Genomic DNA, 15,919 nt, shown 5'->3' on the forward strand with positions numbered 1-15,919 from the left:
AAAGCTGCCTTCTAATAGATTTTGTAGTCACTGGTAGACCAGAAGTCAAAATATAATTGTAACAAATCAACCTGATATCTTCTGCAAATTATAACACATGCATACAAATGAAGAAGAAAAAAAAGCATATGCCGTTTGAGGCAAGAACCACTACTCCTGAGATGAACATCTGATTTTTATAGAAATAAGGGTTTTTTTCCCCTGAAAAAGAACCTCTGAAAGCCAGGTTATTTATTTATTTTTTTTAAAAAAACTAAATATTCATTATAGCTGGGTAATTGCCTTAGAGCACCTGTTCTTCTCAACTGGCACTAACAAAAAATACTCTATTATAAGTTTAACTAGATCATAAGCTTCAGGTGTAAAACACTGACTCTGAAAGTTGTATAGAATTCTATACTTACTGAACAATTTTTGGATCTCCAGGGAACATCATTTCTTTTCTGACAGCTACCCATTTCACCTTTGCCCATACCACATTGTTTTCTTAAACTTTGTACTATATATGCTAAATTGGCTTCTTTTATTATAAACTGGCTCACAGGCCAGGAATAATATACAGTTTGTGGGGAAATGATTTGTGTCCTGGTCAAGTTCACAACTGGGAGCCCAGTAATCAGATTTTTTGTTTAAATTGTACCTATTTACCCAGTTCTGTGGAATGAAGTAACAGCTACTTCACACTAGGCCAGCTATATGTCATTGTCATTCACGCTTCAGGGACACCCACATATTCCTATTGTAGTTTATTAAATGGGGTTGTCTTTGAAAAGCATGCTGAAACTGAGTGCAACCAAGTTCTTAATAAGCTGTTTAGGTGATGCTTTCATCTAAATCAGGGTTTCTCAAACTTGTCAACCTTAAGATGGGTGGACTTCAATTCCCAGAATTCTGGGAGTTGAAGTCCACCCGTCTTAAAGTTGCCAAGTTTGAGGAACCCTGATCTAAATACACACAGTTCTATATTTTAGCACACATCTTATTTTATACTTCTGTATTCTATTTTATCTTACACTAATTTATCTCATTCTATTTTATCTTTTATTTTATCTCATTTTACTTCATTTTACCTTACCTTATTCTATCTTGCTTTATTGCAGTTGACCCCTATTGTTTCTTGATATGGTCAACTGACTCATCAATAAAGTTACTATACTAATAGGCTGTTTAGATGGAACATAATGCTTCCCCATTTTGTCAGTTAGATGGGGCAGCTGAACTGAAACAGAGAGGCTGATCTATAGAACCCAGGGACTTCTTCATCTTGCACGTCTATTTTATCAGAGAGCAAAATACTGCCCCTGTCATATGGCATACCTCACTGCAAACTAATTTTAGTTTAAAGCTGATTTAATAGTAGATTACACCCACATAATCAACTTCAGTATTTTAAACAGCGCACAGTAAGCACCTGGATAGAACCCCTTTAGAAATAATTTTTATACGCAGTACATTTGAAATGACATTTTTCAAGGTGTTTATCATCTTGATTCAGCATTCTAGTCCAATTAAATCACTGAAGCTAAACACTTATTCGTGTTCACTGGGAAGAAAGTCTTACTGCATTCAGCTGTGCTTATGTCTGAGTAACATAAGCACTGGAACATTTTATAATATCCCAGCACTGATGTAGTCAAGTGATAGTCGTTTTCTCTCTCTAGTCAGAATGAGTCACACAGAGATGCATGCGTTAAAGCCAATTTGTGATTTATATAATACTCTTCTGGAACTCCACAGTGCTGGCTCGCAGACAGCTGAAAGCTAAAATAAATTATTGGCTTTGGAATTGGAAGTTGCCATATAATGAAAGGGCATATTCTAGACCTCCCCCCCCCCCCAGACATTTCTATACTGACCAGGATTTTTCAAAAAAAATCTCTGGAAAATTCTAACAATTTGCATCCAGATTATGCATGACTCCTGCATAATCAGATACAATTAGCCCTCTCCCTTCAGACCTTTTTGTTCAAGATGGAATAGTTAGTGGCTGGAAGAGAAAGCACAAGGTCTTTCCACGTTTATAAATTTGAGTGTCTGCATATGACTCTTGGGGATTTCTAAAGCAACACGTCTGGGAATTCATTAATGTTATACAGATCATTTTATGTTAGTCATACCATTAAATAACTACAGAGAGCCTTCCAATATAAATGTTATGACTAGATCATAGTTTTTCCCATTTCTTGCAGTGCTAGTTTTATCTAGTGCCAAAGTTCACCTGTTTTTGCTTGAGAGATATGAAATTTTTATTACTGGTCATTTCAAATCTTCATGTTAAAAGCAGCTGCATTTTGCTTCAAAAGACAGCAGATTGATTTTTTAAAAATCCACTACAAAGGGAAAAAGATAATTTCAGACTATAAAATCTGCAACTTAAAAGATGAGGCTAGTGAGATGAGATTGTACATAGGAGTAAATATACTCTTATCCTTCATACAGATCAATCTCTCTTTTTAATTACCAGACATGGCCTGAAATAAGTCAATAAATCTATTCTATAATAGTTCTACTTGGTTATTTAGAAGGAAGCAGTAATCCCCCAATTCAAGGAGGGCTTTCTGAGTCCTTGTCACTCATAAACTCAATACTCCCCACATTGTTATAAGCCTAGTTTTTGTGTGGCTTTTGTGTCCTACCCCCAGAATTGCATGGTGAGTTCCAAATGCAGTTTTCATGGTATCAATCAGTCATTGAGAGTAGGTAGCAAACTGACTGAATGAAGGTGTTCTTTGCAAGAAATGTTTGGCATTGCCAGATATATTGTATATATATATTTGCATGCTGCTACAAGTAGAGTCTGTTAGATCAGAATGAAGCAACCGGTAAGCACAAGCACACTGCATCAAAACAGTGATTCCTCAGATGAAGAAGCAAAAAAAAAAAAAAAAAGCACTTCCAGCAAGGATTACTGAAAACATGATAAAATTAGCTAATTTCACAATCAACAGAAATACAACTGACTTTTTATGTAGGTGGACATATTCTGTTACTTGTTGGAATAACTAGATAATACTTGTTGGAATGTTATGATGATAATGATCAAGGTGTTGGTTTGGACAAAAACATTAACAAAGATTTTGAAAAGGTTGGGTTGTGGCTTACAATGAGAATGTGTCATATATGTGTGTGAATTTGTCTAATTTTCTGAATTAATGGCTGTATTTTAGTTCCAAGGGGGTCAGTTCTCTCCCTCTCTATAAGTTAGTTTATGTGTGCATGGATATAGATCTATCTATATGAAAGAGTGAGTGTATATTGAATCTCCAGGTTTTTTCTTTCTCAACCAATCTCACCCCACAATCAAACTAAAAACTGTGAATTGTCCATGTGGGTTTTGTAGCTCTTTTATTAATAATTATTTTCAATGTAAGTATAAAAGTGACTATTAAAGATTTGTAAAAATTGTGACTACAGAAAAATGCATGGGGGCCAAATGTAGGCTATAGATTATAATGTCCCACTCTTCTCCCGGTACACTTTTTCTGAACATACCTGTATAAAAATACTTTGCATGGACTGGTGCAATTTTAGCAAGAATATGAACCCACGGAATGAACTAAAAAAAGAATGGTTTTATTGTGACTTTTGACATTGAACCCTTGTAGATATGAGTCATGATAGGAATTATTGGACGTGTGTTACATTATGTCATGGCATAACTGGATGGCACTGTGTCATGTGACTTCTGAAAAGTTTGGAATGGTCCCCGCTGACCTCAGTGCATTTTGATTGTCACAGAAATTTCATCACCAAGTTTGTGTATACAGTTAAGTAGTTGGTCTTATAAGCACCATTATAAACCCTTGCATGAAGGGTATTATTAATCTAGTTTACAAATGCTTCATGGATAAAAATAGCATGGTTACAGTATACACACACTTAATTTACATGTATTGTATTATAGATATAACTGAGATAAACTACTGAGCTAAATTGGGGTTGATTGATGTAGTTAGACTGAGTAATTGCAATTTCTTTGGCTTCTAAGTTGTGTATATATTACAGTGCATTTATAAAATCTAGGTTGGACATTTTTCTAGCACCAAATCAATAACAGAAATGGCTGACCTAGTAAGATGTAGCTGGAGAAGCGGATGTTAAGGAAAAAAATAGAAGAAGAATCTATTGATGGAATTTGTGGTCTCACAACTCTTGGCACCTGTGCTGATCAGATATTGGCTTGGCATCTGTGACCAACTTCCAACAGCAGTCCTGGAATTCAAGATTCGGTATCTCAAAGTAGCTACACTTACAAGAAGCCTGAGAAAGTGGTGGTTGTGAGCTACGGTTTTCTTCCTGTACCTTACTTATGTCAAAATGGAACAGTGCTCACATGTCCAAGTGAATACATGACAGATTGTTCCTGTGATATGGAGAACCTTATTGAGAAATAAAACATTCAAGTCTCACCTAGCTATCTTTGGCTTTCGTTAATTTGGTCTCTGGTTGGTGAATTAATGAAGTACGATTTCAATTTTCATTCTCAGGCTGTCTCCTAGCTCCCCACTGAGGTAGTCTTGGTCATGTTTATCTTCTAATTGAAGGAGTTCCTTCTTTTTATAGAGTGGAATGCTACTAATCTGTAATGAATATATTCCAGGCACTGGCTTCTTCTTAGCTAAGTGAAGGAAGCTTACTCCTTCTTTCTGATTTATCCTAAAGAAACCACCTTCATTCCCGTGGTCTATTAAATATCGGTTGTGGTTTGTCAGTGTCGTGAGAGCAGGGATCAGTTTCAAGATGCGATCCTTGTTGTTAAGGCTGGAGATGTTGAAAGATAAGATGGCTGGTTTTTCAATATCCCAGCTGGCGAGGTTAACAGCTGCATCTGTCCCCAGTTGATCCTGTAAAAGAACAAGGTGTTTTAAATTTTTCCTCTTGGCTTTTTCATATCCTAACATGAAATATTACTACCCTGAATATTCAAGCTGTTCGTGGGATTTCAAAAATATTCAGCTACTTAAATTATTTATGAAGCACAAAATGTTATTAATTCAGGAACCCCAGAAGTTTGCTTGCCAAGCAAGCAATGTTTAAATTAGCCACAGGTATTTTCTTGTTTACTCTGAGAAGAGGAGAATTTTGCACCAGGCTATTGTGGATACTGGAGAAGGCATTTTTATATTTTATTTTCAATATTTTCAATATTTATTTTCTACACATGGGTAGAGTGAGACCAACAATTCCGGGCAGCATATAATTGTGCAGAAGCATGAACACAAACAAATTAAAAACAAAACAGCAAACGTCCAGGATGAAATAAATGGGAACAGAATTCTAGAGGCCAACCTTTATACAGTCCATTCAAAAACCTTTCATTCTGAATGGCTTCATCTTGTGTTCCGGCCCACTGTCTGGGCCAGAGCACACAATAATTCTCCAAACCATTGGAGAAATATTCCTACCTCTAAGAGATGGGTTATTATACTTATTTCTGAGACTCATTGAGAATGATCAGTTTCAGGTGCGTTTGAAGTTTGTATCTGATTATATAGTTTAACAAATGTTTGCAGAACCAAGCACAAATCCCTGAAGCTGACCAAATTCTTTTATTATGGAAACTTCTGTGGAATTCTTTAGTGCAAGGCAGCAGGCAGAAGAAAAGAACTGCTTGTGTATCACAGCAAATCTGTGGATCTCTTTTATTCTCCCATTTCCATCCTTGGTAATCTGAGCTCTAGTCTTCTTTACATTTCCCTGGGTTGTTTCATGGGGAGCTGACGGTCCAGGCCTGTCACATACTGAACATATGCCAAATCCTGCAAACTAATGTTCTGCATCCCAACTTCACCTTAATTCCAAGTTACTGGATAAGGAGACTGTACCCTTACACCTCATGAGATACTGAAGTAACCTGATGTGCTGAAATGATCATACTTTTTGCCCTTGGCTTCTATTGAAACACAAGAGGGTTTTCTTTTTTAAAAACAGGGGAGACTCCATTGCAGTAAACATTATGCAGAACTTTGGATTCAGTCCCCAAAATATGCTTCCAAGCATGCAGTCGTACAGACTTATTGGCATGGCTGCTCACTGCAACCTATGAAAAGATGCAGCTGTTTTGAAGAGTTGCCAAGAAGTGATCATGTTCATGGCTTCTGCACTCTCTAAAATACCTTTGGAGAACTGTATCTAGAGCTTTGCACAGTCCTAGTAAGCAGCATCTTAACTGTAGATTCCTAAAGTCTGTTCTGTTTTTGTTTAAGATAGAATGAAGCACTGGAATGTGTTATCAATATGCTAACATCTGATACAACGAATGTCTCTTGCTGCAAAGCTGGGTGGACGTGCTAAGCTTTAGTGCTGACATGACACAGGCAATGAGCTTGTAAGCGAATATCTACAAAAGCGGACACTGCTGAATAACTGGCCGCAGCTTCAGAAGAGCCTCATTATAAAGGCAACTGATACAGTTTTGAGCTTCATTTTCACACACGTCCCCTTTTCAGCTGAGAGTCAAAACTTAAAGATGTATTTATTTAACATGGCCTTAGTTTTTTGCAGATTGCAGCAAAAATCACCAAGCTTCACTTCTCCACCAGCAAAGAGTCACACTGCAGTAACCCAATTAGGTTGCAGCTGTATAAATATGAAATTCAGGGTTAAATATGCCCTAACCAAATATAGCCAACACTACATATTAGAGCAGGTTGGATGGACCAGTAATATGACTGATTATGAGGTAGTTCCTCATACATTTCATAGGGCAGCACTGGATGAGAGCCAAATCTGAAGTTAGTTGGAAAATGGGAACCATTTGTCCAATGCGTCAGTTCCCATGGCCTCTCCAACAGAGGCAAATGAGATGGAGAAAAAGTCAGAAGTACAGACTATAATAGTATCATACGATGTATTTCTGTACATATGTGATGCACAATATAAGAGGAATCTGGCACACGGAAGGCTGCCTTTTTCATAGAAAGATTAAATTAGTTTTTAACTAACTTCCAGTGAGACCTGAAATTGGCAAGAGGAGAAATTAGGAGCATGGGATCAGACAAAACCTTTCTTTAGACAACATCAGGTATCATCAACAGTCCAGCCTGAGAAACAAGTGGCAAGTAATTTATTATAATCAAAGGGTGTGAAAAAGAAATGTAGTATTTAATCCTTGGGATAACCTATATATGGCTAGACTCTTAGACTCTGTAGAAGCTGATCTGTATTATCATTAAGGTTACTCAATATCTGCAATACAATCTCTTTTATCTAAAAGTCAAGTCCTTGACTTTGCTGTGAGAGCTCTTGTGTGCAATTTGAGTGACTAAAAAGAGATTTATTGCAATGTAATTTCTGATTCTTCCCTCACCCAGAACTTATCAGACCTCATATTGTGAAGGCACGTGTGAAATAAATATTAGCATCCTCATGCTGGTCTCTGACTGGAATAAAGTTTTTATCTGATTTGATTAGCATTGTGAGTTTAAAATAATAAAGGCAGCCTACAGTAACTTTACCCATGGGAAAAGAATTGTGAAAGAAGCACGCTCAAGATGGATTTCAGGAAACTACGTAAATGTTACTCCAGGTTGGAAGGCTAAGTCGCAACTCACCTCTGTATCAAGTGCATCTGTTTCATTTATGCCTCGCCGTTTCCTTCCCCTTTTCGGGTAGCCATTGATTTTACAGTCATAGCATGCTTCCGGAGAAAGAGAATTGTCATCTACTTCACCGCTGACCGGTAATTCGTGGTTCTGACCTTTCCCCAGCCCCATTCCAGCCACACAGTGTCTAAAGAATTTCAAAGAAAGAAAGAACAAACGGACATCAGACACACATTCTCAGTTCAGCCTCTGATAACATCAAGACTAAACTACAGTGGTACCTCGGGTTACGAATTTAATCCGTTCCATGACTCTGGTCGCAACCCGATTTGTTCGCAACCTGAAGCAAATTTTCCCATAAGGTTCAATGTAATTACCGTTAATCCGTTCCGGCGTCCGCGGACCACACGTCAAGGGCGGAAAAACAGCCGCGGACTGCGCGGCACAGGCGGAAAAATGGCCGCGGACCACGTGGCACGGGTGGAAAATGGCCACGGACCACGTGTCACGGTGGAAAATGGCCGCGGATCCGGTTCGTACCCCGAGACGGAGTTCGCAAACCGAGGTAAATTTTTGCAGCCAGAGCTGGTCGTAACCCGAAAAGTTCGTAAGCAGAGGCGTTCGTAACCCGAGGTACCACTGAATTTGACATTTGAACAGATATTCTACATAGGGTTTTTTCCTGAGGGGGATTGGTAAATCTTGGAACTAACAGAAGGTACGTCAGTTTATTTTGAGCAATGATTTGAAGTACGATTATTTTTTTATATATATTAACCATCTGGAAGTTACAACATTTAGTGTTAAGGTTTTACCAGGGAACCTCTGATTTTTTAAAAATTTATTTATCAAGTTTATACATACCCCATCCCCATCATCAAATATAGACTCTTGGCATATAATTGGGCCTTATTGTTACAAATTCCCTTGGACAAGAAAGAAAACTGAAGAATCATACAGAATGAATAATGCCCACTAAAGAAATAAGCCAAGCAAGTAATAAATGTAATATTTTTTACATTCTAGTCAAATTCCATATTTGAAGAAAACCAATAGATATTCCTAACAATTGTTTATCCCACATTGCATAGCTTCCGCAGGACTAGAAATTACTCTAAGAAAAAGACAGTGAGAATGCTTAGGGTCACATGCTGGAGGAATTAGAAAGCTATTTCTATAGTTTAAACATGAGATACATGCTTCATGCGTGCTATATGCCACACTAAATCTTAGTGAAAAGATGGAATGCACATGTATCTTGTACTTGGCATCTATAACAGTTTAATGGAAACCTGATGTATGAGAAAGCCATTTTATTTCTGAACTTGAATATCTTTTAATTCGCAGGTACTATATAATCAACTGATAGAAGATTAAAGGTCAAATGCACATGAACGAACAGACCAATCTATACTATATAAATTCTTTATGTCTCCTATTTCAATCCAGCTTTTACTCAAGAACTGGAGCTCATAGTTGTGCATTTCCTTGTTGATTCAGTTTCCCACTACATAGTTTGGTCTGTATTCACCTGAACAAACTTGGAGGCTATTTTTTGCCTCTGAGTTTAGAGATTGTACATACAAAAGTAAGAATCTTCTTACCCTTGCCCTATTCGGAAGTACCCTGGTGGGCATCCACAGACATAGCCACCTTCTGTATTTGAGCACCCATAGCTGCATGGAGCTTGAGAGGACCCACACTCATTCACATCTTGGCATGCCCCACTAAACTGTTCAAACTGATATCCAGTAGGGCACATGCATTTGTAACTTCCCAAAGTGTTGTGGCAAGATGCTCCACCACAAACATGAGCACTGAGGCATTCATTTTCATCTGGAATAGAAGCAAAGCAGATTTGATCATCACACTGATAATCTCTTGAGAAACTTACTCATCACCATCTCACTTATCTAATAAAAATCCTGCCCACTTCAGCTAACTTTTTTTTTTTTTTTGCAGGGGGGTGTCTTCGAATCAGTGTTGACTCCTGGCAACTGCCTGGACAAGTTCCTACAGTTTTCTTGGCAAGATTTCAGAAGTGTTTCATGACTGCTTCCTTCCTAGGGCTGAGAGAGAGTGACTGGCCCAAGGTCACCCAGTTGGCTTTGTGCCTAAGGTGGGACTAGAACTCACAGTCTCCCAGTTTCTAGCCTGGTGCCTTCACCACTACACCAAACTGGCTCTCTAACTAAATAATTACTGTCCCTTAATGTATGCCTGGATTACAGTTTGTCATTCTAATTCTTGTCCAATTCATGGGGTGCACACAAATATTTGTAATAATTCCAAAATTACTGAATGCCTTTAGTTTTCAACACATAGTTAAACAGTCATATACAGCTAAATCAAGATAAATGGGCAGCTAATTTGTACAATGATTTGTAAAAGTTATGTTCATTGTGTATCTAATAAGGCTAATTAAAAACTTGTCTTAAATGAATATAGCCAATACTTTACAGAACAATGCATATAATACTGGATTCAGTATTATTACTCATACATCTTCCAGATGTGTGGACTTCAGCTCTGAAAATTCTCAGAAATGGCCAAGTTGCCTGAAGAATTCTCCAACCTTACGTCACATAACTGGATGGTGCTGAGTTTGAGGAAGCTTGGTGCAAACTATATAAAATTATTTATTTCAGAAACTGCCTTACGTTAAAGCATTTGAAAATTCTTCCTTTTAACTAAACAAGATTTATACTTTAAAATGTTTATGTGACATATAATTCAATGATCCTAGTACTTTACACATGAGGCAATTCTACTGGACTGTGAAATAAAATAGCCCACTAGAATTACTTAATAAACTGATTTATTTTGTGACATAAACTATGATTTTTCCCTTTGTTACAGTACACAAGCCAGTTTACAACATTCAAACTGGACAATTAAAAAGAAGTGACATTTGGTTACTTATGAGTTCGATTCACAAACTTTGAGTCATTTGATTACTTATCTTTAATAATTCTGCATGTTACATCTATATTGTTATTTTACCATTTTGTTATGCTTTGTTAGAAATCTCCTTGTTTTAGCAATTTTGTTCTGTCAATCTACATTATAAGAAGGTCTGTCAAGCGGATGAAGATAACTTAATAAAAGGGGTTTTAAAATAAAGTATTACCCGTAAGTTATTGATGGAAAGAAGAGGCTGAGAGATTATAGTCTTGCCTAGGGCTAATTAATTAACTTGTGGCAGAACTGAGATTTGATCTGGGGACTGATTAGCTTATTTATGGCTGTAAAATTCTAGGTCAGAAGAGTGAAGTAGTAACAAGAACAGAGAAAATCACAGCTGGATTCATTTTTCTTTCCTCTGTATTTAATGCAACTTGAATTTGACTTCAGCATATGATACTTGTTGAGAGGGGAAGGAATTGTGTGCCAAGGCAGAAATGAGATAATACTGAAAAGAGGGAGATTTTTTTTAAGTATATAAAATGGCACTAAGGAAAAAGTTCAGCTTGCCTCCTGAACTTAATATATAACACAACTTTACATATTATTTATATAATAATGCCCCATATTGTGCTCCAGGCAACAGTATAGATGTAGTTTGCCACTGTGTTCTTCCAGAAGGCTTTTCCAGTTTCCTAGTTTAGTCTACAATTCTGGAATTTCTTGAACATTTTTCTACCAGCCCTGCTTAACTTTTTGAGATCGGCCAATGTCAACCAGGCTGCACCCATTTCAATGCGGGAGCTCCTTTATCCACCACCAGGTTCAAAACCAGAACAATTATTGGATTCCAATAATGATGAAACTCAGCAAAACTTGAAAAGAGCCCATTAAAAACTTAATTTAAGCTGTATGTGCCAATCTTACGAAAAGAAAAAGAAAGAAAACCATGTTTGAATAACTTTTCAATTCCCTTTCCGTACTGAAAAGTCTAGTTTCCCAACAGGCAACTGTGTAAAAGTGTCAGCAAGTTTTCTTAACCCTAATTAAAACCAGAGACCTCCCTTAGAGCTGAGCAACAATAACAAGGAAAGGCGGGTTTTTTTAATGCTTTTGAAAGTAAACCATGCCAAATAATGGTCGATTCTCACATTTTGGGTCACCATATGTATTTCCAGGATAGAACTGCAGTTTGAATTAACCAATTAAATTAAATACTGGAAATAACCCTAAAATGAGTTTCCTAATTAAAATTGATATTAGAATATTCAGGTTGTGTTGCAGTAATAAAATTCAAGTCATTTTGCAGGCCTCTAAAAGCACATCAGGAGAATTATTTTTGGTTCTGCTCTTGAATTAAAAAAAACAACTTTCTCTAATTAGTAGTCATATTGGCTAATGGCAGAAACCCTGATCAGCACTAAATTTTGGACAAGAAATAGAACGTGCGATTCAAGGAGCTGGTTAGCACTTTTAAAGGCCTACATGGCACAGGGCCAGGTTACTTGTGGGGACCACCTCACCTGGAGGGTATCTGCCCATTCCACTAGGTCTGACAGGGAAGGCACCCTCCAGGTCCCTTCCCTTAAAGGATACCATCTAGCAGGTCCTAGGCAGCGCATCTTCTTGGTAGTGGCCCCTTCCCCCCAGGATCCAGCATGCCGCTACCCTCCTGGCCTTCTGAAAAGCCACGAAGACCTGGCTTTTCCCATAAGCCTTGGGGTAGTGTGAGGCTGGAGCCCAGTGAAGTTCTACATTTCCTTTTGGATGAGTAGGCATGTATTACATTTGGGAGTGCCAGGAGGTTCTTTGTAGACTTTTATGTTTTTTACTACATTTACTGTTTTTACTATTGTTTGTGAGCCAGTCAGGGTTATGCTGCATAAGATGTGTGGCTACCCAAATTTGATAAGCCATATCACAGAGCTGCCATCAGGAAGCTGGTTTAAGGATTCTGACTCTGGCAGATATTAATATGCCTACTGATTTTTGACTGGTTTACTTGTATTTACATAACATCAGTTTAAGGTCCACTGAAAGTCAGGAGGAGATAAAAGCAACCAAAATTTAAAGACAACATCGATGGATATATCTAGCACAATAAACAAACTCATTGAATGGGAAATTGGTCAAGGTAAGGATGTTTGATTCAGTTATATTTCAGTGGGAGTGTACTGAAAAGGGTATTTGTACATTTCAGCTGGAATGTACAGCACATCTGAATTAGATAACCACCATGGCCCTACTTTGGTGAGCACTACACGCACAGCAGACAGTAAGCTATTGCCTACTTTACAATACCTCAAATCTACAAGATGTAATTCAACACTGAGATGGCTAAAAAGTATCATTATCTTCCCTGGATGACAAAGTTTCAAATTCAGATAAATTTTCAATGGGATGCAAGCTAGGATGATGGGATTTGTAATCTAACATATTTGGGGGATGCTAGCAATTTGGGGAAGGCTGAGATATTAGTCTCCTAACGGAGTGAATGTAATTAAGCAGTGTTTTACTGAGATTTTTCTAAAGACCTTGTCCGTTACAGTTACAGCTAGACAAAAGGACTTCCTTGACAAACTAATGTGGTTTACAAAACTTTGTACAGGAAATTACTTTGAATCCACTAAACTGAGCCTCCAACAACAATCAACAAAGCCAAAATGTAATTGCAAAGTCAATAATGGTCTTGCTTCCTCAGACATTAAAAATGAGACTTGCCAACACACTGGTTCCACTGATAATGTTGGAGATACCCTTGTGGACAGCTACACCTGTATCCTCCAATTATATTCTGGCAGCCATGCTGGCACCGATGATTTCCATCACACTCATCAACATCTATAATAAGAAAGCACAGATTGAAACGTTTGGATTATTTTGCTGCAAACATCTGTCATGTCATCAGATACCAATTCCACGTCCACACAGATGTAACGCCCCACCAGAGTTAACTCGCAACGATACACTTACATTTTTCCCACAGAGACTCTTGAATAGGTGCCTTACGGTCATTAATAAAAAAAGTATTTATAAGGAAAGCAGATCCGTTCTGAGAAAAACGTGAAAGCTCTATCCAGAGATTGCTTAGAGAGAGATGATAGACAACTATCAGAAAAATAAGGAGGGTAAGTTATTGACTTTGTTACTCAAACGCTTTCTCCTGGGCACCCTATTGACCTCGGTAGTGGAAAGCTATTTCTCACATAGAGAGACAAACAAAAGAATTTTTTGGGTTGTTTCTGCATGGTAAAAGAGGGGCAAATGCTTCACTGGAATGGGAAATATATTTGAGCAGACTTGTCAACCACAATTCTGCACCTTATACACCTGCTGAGCGGTGACCTTAGGTAGTGGTTATATAAAGGCATCTGCTGAACCTGGAAGTTCTGTCAAAATGATGAAACAGGCACCATGACATCATGAGGCAAACTCCATCTCTTATGTACCTGTGTGTGATGTCACAACACAGGTAGAAAAGGGATAGAGTTTACATTGTGAAATAATTTTTTCATTTGCTCCCCCCCAGGGCATGCCCACATGGTTATATATGTGAGAAGTTGTCTGCTTTTTGAAAACCGGGTGTAATGCATGGAAGTTATCCAACGTAAATATTTGCAGTAATTTTATTCTGAATCAAGTGAATGGTTTAGTCACAGAAATGTTCCCAGCATTACCACCTAAATTACCTTTTAATTTGGAGGTGCCAAAGGCTGAACCATATAGCCAACTAACATAAAAACCACATGCTCCATTCCTGAGATTTGCATTCTTCTAATTCGAACTGAAATATGATTGCCATTAAAGATAAAACTGATTTAATAATCAAAAGGTTGGGCTGTGGTTGGCTTAAAGTTGCAAGGAATAAATGAAATGTTAAACAGAAAAAGAATGCAGGCTAGTACCGAGAGAGGAAATCAGATAGAGAGATTAGATCCACTACCTATTTACTTTACATGCGTTAATTAATACACAGGAAAAGGTAAAAGAGCAGAAGGTCGTGTGGGTTCTCAAGAGATGTACCTTCACAGGTGGCACCTGTCTGGTCAAGTGCAAAACCACGCTGACATTCACACGTGAAGCTTCCAGGAGTATTTTGACAAATACCCTTTGATCCACAAAGATTGATGTCAGTGGCACATTCATTGTTATCTAAAAGGAATACAGATGGACATTAGCTGATCTATTCTTTTTTTGTGTACATCTTGAAGATGGCTACAGGAGAGTCTCTATAGTGAAAGGCTCCATAAAAGGACTGATCCTAATTTAAAAAACCACTCTTTCATATTCAAAGAAGAGGTGGGGGAAAACAAAAAGTGATTTGTTGCTTTGTGTGTTGTTTTGCACAGGAACTGGCATTCAGAGAATTCTAATTATACAGAGAGAACATGCATGGCTAAACGGAAAAGGAAAACTGGTCTATTCAATTTAAAAGAGATACAATAAACAAGTATTGATCTGTGCCTTTTCCAAACATTCATTCCGAAGATGTTAAGACTAAGTATAGTAAGTATAGTGTAGTAATACTAGAAACTATGCAAGTCTATAGCATTTTCATTTGCACAGATAAAAAGACAACCAGATACCAAAACAATCAACATTGTGAATGTGGGTCTTCACAAAAGAGGCAGGCCTCTTCTCCCACCTCCCCCACCATCAGAAAAGCAGGAAGAAACAGATAATAGTTTCACTGCCCTAATGTGTGTGTGTGTGTGTGTGTGTGTGTGTGTGTAGGTTTATCATTTGAAAGTAGACTATTGTCTGGAATCCTTGTGTTGTAACCTTAACCTTCCAATAAATATGATTGATTAATCATATTTCTTATGATGAGTTCTTAGGTTCTTGTTCCTTTGGATTAACTGTTTCTAGCTTGACTGCAAGGAAGGAACATCAAACACATATGAGCATCTCCTTATTTCTTGCCACTCACCAATACATGCTGAATGATGTTGAGTAAAACCAGGAGGACATTTACAAGTAAAGCCTCCAATAGTGTTGACACAAAGGAACTGGCAGTTGTGTTGTTTGGTTGCACATTCATCAAGATCTAAAAAGATAGCATATACATTTGTTCAGGTTTTGCTCCTTATAAAAACAACATTATAATATATTGCAATTATCTGTACAATTGCAACATACATTATATCAAGAAGTGTTGCATGGTTATTTGTAGGGGAATCTTCCTTCCTACAAATCTTCTACCTGCCGGTGGGTTGGATTACAATTCTCATGACTCTTCCAGTCTTATTTACTTATAAAGCATTTTATACCACTTGTTGACTCCAAAAAGAACTCTACTACAGTTTACAACTAGCATATCAACAAGGATAACAAGCTGAAATTTCTGAAGGGATCGCCACGCCACATTGAAGCAAATGCAACGTGCGTTCTCATGCAGTTTTTTAGTGATTAAATTTATTGTGACACAAAGTTTTATGGATTAGATGAAGTGCTATAATAAATATTCTAGT

General features: G+C 37.6%; 1 protein-coding gene across 1 annotated transcript in view; it reads right to left on the bottom strand.

Moving 5' to 3' along the window:
* Window positions 1–2,279: 2,279 nt before the first annotated feature.
* The window catches only part of FBN1 (fibrillin 1), a 157,367-nt gene continuing 143,727 nt past the window's right edge, over window positions 2,280–15,919 (bottom strand). Inside the window, exons 61-66 of the mRNA XM_088148569.1 lie at window positions 15,379–15,495; window positions 14,472–14,600; window positions 13,170–13,289; window positions 9,149–9,380; window positions 7,554–7,731; window positions 2,280–4,844 (exon numbers count right to left, since the gene is read on the bottom strand). Coding sequence (XP_088004695.1) covers window positions 4,455–4,844; window positions 7,554–7,731; window positions 9,149–9,380; window positions 13,170–13,289; window positions 14,472–14,600; window positions 15,379–15,495 — 1,166 coding nt within the window. The 3' untranslated portion in view covers window positions 2,280–4,454. The remainder of the gene's footprint in view (window positions 4,845–7,553; window positions 7,732–9,148; window positions 9,381–13,169; window positions 13,290–14,471; window positions 14,601–15,378; window positions 15,496–15,919) is intronic.

Source organism: Python bivittatus, unplaced genomic scaffold (assembly GCF_059951505.1).
Source record: "Python bivittatus isolate LINGU-HERP-01145 unplaced genomic scaffold, Pbiv_v1 ctg000530_np1212, whole genome shotgun sequence".
In the NCBI taxonomy this organism is placed as follows: domain Eukaryota; kingdom Metazoa; phylum Chordata; class Lepidosauria; order Squamata; family Pythonidae; genus Python; species Python bivittatus.